The sequence below is a fragment of the Echinops telfairi genome, unplaced genomic scaffold (assembly GCF_000313985.2).
Source record: "Echinops telfairi isolate 266 unplaced genomic scaffold, ASM31398v2 ScPeMD7_29;HRSCAF=101, whole genome shotgun sequence".
Lineage (NCBI taxonomy): Eukaryota > Metazoa > Chordata > Mammalia > Afrosoricida > Tenrecidae > Echinops > Echinops telfairi.
In genome coordinates this window covers 10,167,719-10,177,458 of record NW_022103926.1, presented here as the reverse complement: position 1 = coordinate 10,177,458, position 9,740 = coordinate 10,167,719, and the positions used below count along the sequence as shown (strand labels likewise).

Here is a 9,740-nt window from a genome sequence, read left to right as displayed (position 1 = left end):
AGGTCACATATAGTTCCTTGTAATCGGTTCCCTCTTTCCTACCCACTCTCCCTCTACCCTCCCAGTATCACCACTCACACCACTGGTCCTGTAGGACTCATCTGCCCTGGATTACCTGTATTTCCAGTTCCCATCTGTACCAGTGTCCATCCTCTGGTCTAGCCAGCCTTGCAAGGTCGAATTCTAGTCATGGTAGTGGGAGCAGGGAGGAAACATTTAGGAACTAGAGGAAAGTTGTATTTTTCATCTGAGACATGCTGTTTTTTGCCAAAAACTGGTTCACTGAGATGGCTGTGTGAGCAGTTGCATTGTCATAATGGCAAAACCAGCCCCGTCTGCCACAAATCAGGCCTTTTTTGGTCACACGGTTACATAATCTTTTCAGAACCTCTAAATAAGAAAGTTTGATAAACAGTCTGACCTGGTAGACCAACTCAAAATGCACTATCTCCCTCACATTAAAAAAACCAATGAGCATCACCTTGATCTTCGATTTCACTTGACAAGCTGTTTTTGGGTGAAGTGGCAATGGTGTCTTCCACTGGCTTGATTGATGTTTGCTTTCAGGGTGGAAAGAATAGCACCATGTCTGTCACCAGTAATGACCTTGGGGGAAAAAGTCTAGGTTGCTTCAGAGCTGTTCTTTCAAAGCACAGCAGGTTTTGTGACCCAGGATGAGGTAACTTACACTCCAGTTTTGCTGGTCAGTCAGAACCTGAAGCACAAATTTCTCAACGACCTTCTCATTCCCAAATCTGTTAAAATTCGCTGAACTGAGCTTCAAGATAGTTCAGATAACTTCCCCATCTCTTCAATGGCTCCTTGTTGTCATTCTTCGAGCACAAGTGCATGAATTTTGTCGACATTTTTGTTTATTTGGGAAGTTGACAGACCTCCAGAATGAGGTTTGTCATCTGTTGATATTTCACCTTTTTTGAAAGAGAAAACCACTTGTACACTTGAGTTTTTCCCATCACGGTGTTCTTGTAAGCGGTGTTCAACATCACAACAGTTTCTGCAGCATTTTTCCTGAGCAGGAAACAATATTTGACAGCCACTCCCTGTTCTCTTAAATTGGCCATCCCCAAAAACAAGGCTTCAGGAAACTGCTTTTACGAAACGATTTCTCTGTGTCCATAGAGAACCTTCCCAGGAGACACCACTGGGTATACAAACTCAGTGAGTTCCTCCGTACTCGCCTAGCAGGAAAAATGTGCACTATGAAAGCTCCACCCAGTGGGACTTTGTCTGTTTTTCTATGTGGAATACCCAGTGTGAGATATTAAGTGCCGAGAGTAGCTCTAGACTAGTGGTTCTCAACCATCCTAATGCCACAGTCCTTTAATAACAGTTCCTCATGTTGTGGTGACACCCCGACCATAAAATTATTTTTGTTGCTACTTCATAACTGTAATTTTGCTACTCTTAAGAATCGTAATGTAAATATCTGATATGCAGGATGTATTTTCATTGTTACAAATTTAACTTAATTAAAGCAGTGATTAATCACAAAACAATATATAATTATAAATTGTGAAATATTTCTAATTACAAATAAGTGAAATTTTGTCTCGAAGCATGGTGTAGAATGGGTAACGTCTTCATATTTACTTGTATTTGGGTGTGTCTGCATATGGGCATACCCGCCTGGAGACAATAGTGAAGCGGTGGCTTGGTTCCTAAGACCATCAGAAATACGTGTTTTCTGATGGTCTAGGCGCCCCCTGTGAAAGGGTCGTTAGACCCCCAGAGGGGTTGCGACCCCCAGGTTAAGAACCACTGCTCTAGATGAATAGTATCTTAAGGATGAAGTTTCTAAATTGTTTCTCAAGTCTGGCTAATCTTAAAGGCACTGATGACACCACCTCTTCTAGAGGTAAACCTCAACCACTGCTAATCCATGGCATAAGGTGACATTAGAAATATGTAAAATGTTACCACCAGGGCGTCGAATCTTTACAAGGAAAGGTTCTGAATACTTGTGTATTATTTGATACTTTTCTACTATTTGTATTGGTCTGTTAACTGCAAAGTCAGCAATTCGAAACCACCCACAGCTCTATGGGAGAAAGATGAGACTTTCTACCTCCATAGAGTTATTGGCTCAGAAAGCCACAGGGACAGTTCTACACTGTCATACAGGTCACTATAAATCAAAACCAACTCGATGACAGTGCGTTTGTTTTTTTGTTTCTATTTTTATCCAAGTGAGAAGTAGAAGTTAGTGGTCCAACTTTTGAGACAAAGTGGTAAAAGAAAGAGATGACTTCAAAGGGTCATAACTCAAGTACCACAACACAAGACCTAAAAGTTGCCACTTGTGCTCTGAAAGAAAGCTGAATTTCTTATAACAGAGCTGCCCAGTGCTGAAAACCCAGAGTCTGATGGTGAATGATAATGCCAATTGCATTTCCAACCCCCAATTGTGCCCTCCAGTTAAGATAAGGGCTTTGATTGGGAAACAATGGGATCCTGAAACCTGTACAGGTGCGCATGTGGGCAGATAATCAGGAACTGACATTTGTCTGCTAAACTACCGTTTCCCCGAAAGTAAGACATCCCCCGAAAATAAGACGTACTTACAGTTTTGCCTCTGGCCGAAATATAAGGCATCCCCCGAAAATAAGGCCTCCCGAAGCTACCGTAACTCTGGACTCTGAACCATAGTGGTGGCGGTGCAGCTCACTCTTGGCCCCAGCGCAGCCTGAGCAGACAGGAAGTGCGAGGTCTCTCAATTAAACAATAAATGTGTACCGTATTCTTCTTCATGGAAAAATAAGACATCCCCTGAAAATAAGACCCAGCGCATCTTTGAGAGCAAAAATTAACGACACTGTCTTATTTTCGGGGAAACGGTATCGTCCCCAATAAAACAATGAGCCCTCCCACCCCGTCCAATAAGATTAAACCAACTATCCCTAAAGAATCTGTCTACCTGGGGCATTGCCTGAGGCAGATGTCTTGTAAGCCATTGCTGAATGTCTTCAGTATCCACTTCACTTTTTTGCGTCTAGACCTATAATTAACAAGTCATAGCACAGGACTGAGAAAGAGTTGAAGTACCACGTGTGACCCAGGAGGGGGTAACCTATACTCCAATCGAACTGCCTGACTTTTCTAATACATGGAATTTTTCCAAAAGTTCACGGAACATTTCCATTGTCTTTTCAGCCCATTTATGCATGACATTAGTCTCCTTGGCTCTTCCTGCATACTCAGTGAAAGGTAGAAAAATTGAATGGTCAGGGCCTATCTTAGCTCTTACTAACATTTGTTAGTAACAGTCCATGCCCTTCTTGTGGCTTCTGTGACCCTGAAAAAAAAAGTTGCCTCACAGTTCTCATCAAGTCATGATGCCCCCAGGTAAGTCAGAGTAAACCATGCTCCATGAAGTTCTCAGGCACTTCTGGGCAGAGACTACCAGTCTTTCAGTTAGCAACAGGTGTGTTAACTGTACCGCCCAGAAACTCCCACATTCTGCTTTTCCCTCCATATTCGTCTAGCTATTTTCCACCTCTTCTTGGAACGCCGAAGTACCCGAGGGACCCATGGATCGATGTCAGTTATGAAAACATGCACACCAAAACAAAACACTTGTACATTTACAACTTTGTGATACTCATTACACTTTCATGTTGTGCCATCACCATTGCTGCCTTCCTCTAAACCATTCCACCACTATGAACATATACAATACACCCAGTGCCTCCCAAACAAAAATTCCCTCCCGCCCGCACTGGGTCAAACCAAACTTGCTGTGATTCTGACTCCTAGTCACCCTATAAGATAGAGAACTACTGCTTTGGGTTTCCATCTTCAGACACCCTCATCTTTCTCCTGAGCAGCAGCTGGTGAGTTCAGTTAGCAATCCAGTGCATAGTCCATTACACCATCAATAATCTTGGGTTTCTGTATGTTTTGCTGCTCTCACATAATGAGATGATATGGTATTTGTCCATCTTCAACTGGTATATTTCTCAGCATGTTTTCAAAAGTTCAGCCGTGTTGTGGCATCTGAACTCCTTTTCTCTTTATGGCTGCATAATACTCCATTAGATAATGAGCAGCAGAAAATAAAGTAGGACCTCACGACAAATGAAATAGCTACTTCACCAAAGACTATCGAAAAAGTGAAGAGACAACCTTCAGACAAAGGAAAGAAATCTGAGAATGATAAAATCAATAATTTTATCTAACGTTGAGCCTATCCTCAGATTTTTATAATTGTCCCCATAGTGTTTCTTGTGGCTTCAAACCCACTTCTTCTGGTCGAGTTAAGGCCCATGCCTCCAACAGATCCTTTAAAAATAAATAAGTATTTTGATATTGTTCAGGTGAAAGTTTACAGAGCAAATTTTTTCTTTCCAACAATTTATATACATTTTGTTTCGTGACGTTGGTTGCTGCCTGCGGTTCCCACATCCTCCTCCGGCTCCCCATTGACATTTGTTCTTTCCTACCCGCTTGGCTTTGTTGTTTGTAAAGGCCTTTTTGGTTTCTTGCTCCCCAGGAGTATGTTCCTCCTTGGTGTTTACTTTATAGGCTTGTCTGTTGTATGGCTGAAAGTTGATCCTTAAGGGTGGACTCAGTTCCAGGCTTGAGGGGTGCCTGGGGGGTTCCACCAGACTCAGAACAGTAAGCCTGGTCTATTTAATGATTTTTAATTTATTTTGTCCCCCTTTCCTCCCCCCGCCCCCCTATCTAGTATGTTCTATTATGATCCTGATCCTCATTGGAATGGTCAATAGCCATAATTGGGCACCATCTAGTTCTTATGATCTCAGGGTCCTACAGGCTGTGGTTCATATGGCCCTTAGTCCTTTGGACTACTTACTTGAGTCTGATTTTCTGCACTCTTCTTGGCTCTGGACAGAGAACGACTAATCACTGCACCTTGGGGCCTTTAAGATCCCAATTCTTCTTTCCATAGTAGGATGTAGAATATTGTTTTTGTGTGCTGTGTTACACCAGTGAACTTAGATGTCTCCTAAAACTGTAGTCCTGAGCCCTCAAACCCAGTGGTTCAGTCCCTTTAGGTATTTAAACATGGCTAAGAAGTTTGAAAAAGCGTGCTGTGTACTCTACCAGGTACTACATCTGAAGTGGAAAACATCTGGTCCAAGAGCCCTATAAGACCTACAAAATCAAACTTCTTAGCCATACATCACAAGCCTCACCAAAAAGGACCAGTTCAACTCTTATTAACCCAATAAACCAAACTCACTGCCATTGAGTCTATGCCAACCGATAGTGACCCTATAAGACAACCTAGAACAGCCTCTATGAGTTTCTGAGACTATAACTCATACAACAGTAGAAACCCTCTTTCTCCTGAGGAGTGACTGGTGGTTTTGAACTATTGACCTTGCAGTTAGCAGCCCAATATGTAATCATTACACCAAGACTAACTCTTTATGGGAGTAGAAAGCCTCTTCTTTCCCCCAAGGAGATCCTGGTGATTTTGAACTGTTAGCCTTGTGTTTTAAAGTCAAACATGTAACCACTATGCCACCAGGGCTCCTCTCCATCCCATTAGGAATGAGATAATTAAATGTTTTATGCTCCCATGGCCTGAGAATAAATATCCAAATGGTCCTTAGCAGGAACAAAATCTTTCCACTCCTGATGTACATGTATTGCTATATCTGCAGCACATATAAACACCTGGTATTAATACTCTGCCAAGCCACAGATCCCTTATTAAAATGATGAAACAGACTTGAGTCATCCCTATGGCCCAGACCCTGCTCCGGAGCAGTGCACACATTGTTTGTTATCAGGCTGTCTGCAGTTCCCACCGGCCAGAGCAGGACAGGAAGTGCTAAGTAGAGGACACTGCTTAGAAGTGGCATACACTACACGGGACTGTGCAGTCCTGGAAGGCTCAGGCAAACTGGCCCGCCTGATAACACAGTTGAGTCATCAGAGCACTGGGGCGTGTGTCCCCTGGGGCTGATGTGGAGTGAGCAGAGCAAGATCCATCTCCATAGATGCAAATGGAAATCTGCTAAAAGAGGTCTTGCCTAAACAAACTATGGTACTTACACCCATGGGAATGCAACACAGTGTTAAGAAGAATAGTGAGTCTTTGAAACACCTCATCACTAAGATGATGCTGGAAGACGAGATGCCGAGTGAAATAAAAAACAGGAAACAGCTAACTGCCATTGAGGCAATGCCAACTCGTAGCAACCCCCCAGGACAGGGTGGAATTGGCCTTGTGAGTTTCCAGAACTGTTTGTAGGAGTAGAAAGCCTGTCTTTCTTCTGAGGAGCTGCTGGTGACTTGGATTAGCAACCCCGCACACAACTACGATGCCAGCACAGGATTCCTTGAGTGAGATTAAACCAATGGCAAAGACTTCCTGAAACTACTATCTTAAAAAGTCAAGAAAAGATTTTCACACAAAAAGAACATTCTAAAAATAAAATGAAAAAACAAAACCACATTCTTTGATGATGATTACCAGAGGTGGCAGCAGAGAAGATAAACTAAGAGGGTAGGTTGTGAACTTGGGTGAAGAGAGAAACAAAATAATAAAAGTAAGTCATAGAGTAAAAAGTGTAAAAACGGGGGAGCGGGGAGTGAGGGGAAAAATGACCTAATGTCGGGGGTTTAAGTGGAGAGAGAATGTTTTGAGAATGATGTACAAATGCGCTTTACACAATTGATGTGTGTATGGATTGCGATAATAGTTGTATGAGCCCCTAATAAAATGTTAAAAAATAATAATAATAAGGTTCTAGGCTTTGATCTCAAAAAAAAAAAAAGTGTAAAAACAGCCGGGTGTGGAGGGAGTAGTGGAATGAAAGACCTTGTTTGCAACTGCAACAAGATACAGAAAGTCTAGGGTTGAACTTCACATCTAAGAATTGTGTTTCTTCAAAGGTAAGTACCTGGCTCGCAAAAGAGACCCTCAAAGGAGCTGGACCCTGCCTTATTTGTGATGAAGTCTACATTACAAAGATGAGGATTTCATTACATGTTTAAAACAATGGTTGAAAAACCAAGGAAAAAAAAAGGTGACGACTTAAATCTATTGCTATTGAGTTGCTACCCATTCACTATGGCCCCAAGTGCTCCAGAGTAGAACTGTGCTTCTCGAGAGCAGATCACCAGGCCATTCTTTCAAGAGATACCTCTAGGTAGACTTGAACCTCCAACCTTTTGGTCAGCATCAGCACGGGAACTGATGGCCCCACCGTGAGGCTGTAACTTTTGTTCCTAAGACCTGTGAGAAGCTGAATTCAATGAACCTGCACTCCTTACATGTGAAGAGACAAGTTATTGGGAAAGAATGGAAAGCTTTGAAACTGTCCCAAACCTAACACGAACATTAGATATGCCCAGGAAGACATCACAGATTAGAGGAGAGGGACAATGGACAGGAAAGTTCATCTGTTTCACACCTTCAACCAAAAATCAGTTCCCAGGCAGATCAAAAATGTTCAACCATTTTCTTGTTTAGTGAAGAAAAAAACGTGAAGTGAAACGGGGAAAGAGAGAGGGGCAGGTTTCAAAACATGAAGTGGGGAAATGGAAAGAAAAGATAATGAAAAATTTTCCGTAAATGTTGGAAGTCCCCTTATATTTTCTAATATTATAGAAGAAGATCTTTATAAATTTGACACCAAAGCAAGAGCAGAGACCGATAACTTTGACATTATCTTTTAACCCTGCAATCCAAAAACTAAGTAGAATGAAGTTCAGCTCATCCACACCAAAAAAAGTGCCCAGCCTAATAGAAAATGGGGAAAGAATCTGAGCCATCCAGATGGAAAGAGAGAACTAGCTCTTAAAAATGGACAAGTGGACTCCAAAAAAACTTAATAGTGCATTTTTCATGAGCTTTTGGAAGCCCCTCTATATATAGACAAGATTCTCTTGTCCCATCCATAATTAGATATGGCCCCTTCTCCGTGGCAGAACTGGTCCCTTCCTCAGCAACAGATGGCAAACTGGGGCTGGCCCTTATCTCCATGCCTCCTGGCATTGCCTTCCTGGACACGTGGCAAAAGGAGATGGGGCCTGTAGTAGTTACATAATCTGGTGTCAATTTAGGACTTGAGGATTAAGAGTGAAGGGGTGGAGTCTAGTCTGTCAATCGGATCATAGCCAATGAGGCCTCTGCAGATATGGCCTTCTGAGAATTCTAGGAACTGTATTTTCCTCCTTGGAGGCGGATCACTCTCGGATCACTTCCTTGGAGACCCTCTACTGACAAGGCTGACTTGCTGCGAGACATCCCTGAGGAGAAACCACTTGGACCTACCCTGATGCAGCCAGAACCCTGGACCTGGAAAAGCCACGTGGAGACCACTGCCAGCACTGAGATGCTTACAATACCACTAGAGCTACAAGACTTTCCATCCACTGGCCTGTAATCTTCCTGCATTCAGCATCATTGCATTGTTTCGTGAGTCTGAAGAGGACTTTATAGATTGGTGTCGGACATATGGTCTAATATCAGACTTATGGACTTGATCTGGACTGGGCTGGGATGTTTTCTCAATGTTCAGTTACTCTTATATATAAATCTTTTTCTTATACACATCAGAGTATGAATTTGTTTCTCTAGTCTACCTAGACAAACACAGGGCCATTCCTAGCACAGCTACTCGAACCTTGCCAGTCACAGAGTGCTACGAGTACAGTGTCCTGACCTGCGCCCAGTCTGCTCACTTTAGCCAAGCCTGGCATTGGGATTCCTGTCCCTCTTTGTAACCAAACTCCTGTCCTGTCAATGTGTTTTGCAGAGGCATGTTTGCTGGGGGTCTGAAGGAGATGGAACAGGAGGAAGTGCTAATCCATGGTGTGTCCTATAAGGCCATGTGCCAGATCCTGCATTTCATCTATACCTCTGAGCTGGAGCTTAGCCTGAGCAATGTGCAGGAGACTCTGGTGGCCGCCTGCCAGCTTCAGGTAAGCCACACTGCATGCAAGCAGGACAGACTCAGGTGGGGTTTCTGAGGTACCCACTGGGTGGTGGCATTGGTGTGAGAGAAGGTCAAAGGAGTCAGAGAGAAGGGTGGGGATGCTGAGACCAAGTATATGAAGGATGAGAAAGCATGAGTGGGGAGGGGGGTGGCTTTGGGCTGATAGGAGACCTTGACCAGCTGTGAGTTTAAAGTTGAGCTGCCCCCATGCCCTGTCCCAGGACCCTAGTCCACTGTTGCTCCCAGTTTTGTTATTTTTACCCTGTCTGCTAGCCTTTCCTCACCACACTGCATCTTCATGGCTTTGTGGCCCTGTGGTCCGTGTGTTCTGGCCCCTCGGAGTGGGCCTTCTCTGCCTGCCCCACATTGGATCTCTCTCTTCTCTTAAACAGCATTTCCCATAGAACTTTCTTTTTTAAAAAAATCATTGTATTAGGGGCTCATACAACTCATCACAATCCATACATACATCAATTGTGTAAAGCACATTTGTACATTCATTGCCCTCATCATTCTCAAAACAATTGCTCTCCACCTAAGCCATAGAACTTTCAAATGTGTCTTCCTACAGAATTCAGAAAGTTGTCTGAGGGCTTACTCGTGTGACTTGGCGTTTTCGAAGTTTCTATTGAAACTTAGCAGTGCTTGTGCAGTAACACAGGGCCTATAGGAATCCTTGCTCTTAGAAGTCAGATGGCTTCTCTCTACATTTTCTTAAGCAGTACCAATTAATTTTGATACACACACCCCACCCTCACCCAGTCAGTGTCTTTTTTTCAAAATCAATTTATTGGGGCTCATACA

At 43.1% G+C, this 9,740-nt stretch overlaps 1 protein-coding gene across 2 annotated transcripts in view; it reads left to right on the top strand.

Moving 5' to 3' along the window:
- KLHL22 (kelch like family member 22) overlaps nucleotides 1–9,740 on the top strand; it is a 29,960-nt gene that overhangs the window by 3,704 nt on the left and 16,516 nt on the right. For both annotated transcript variants that reach the window (XM_004716318.2, XM_045289583.1), the window contains exon 2: nucleotides 8,757–8,922. In XM_004716318.2, the coding sequence (XP_004716375.1) occupies nucleotides 8,757–8,922 (166 nt within the window). The remainder of the gene's footprint in view (nucleotides 1–8,756; nucleotides 8,923–9,740) is intronic.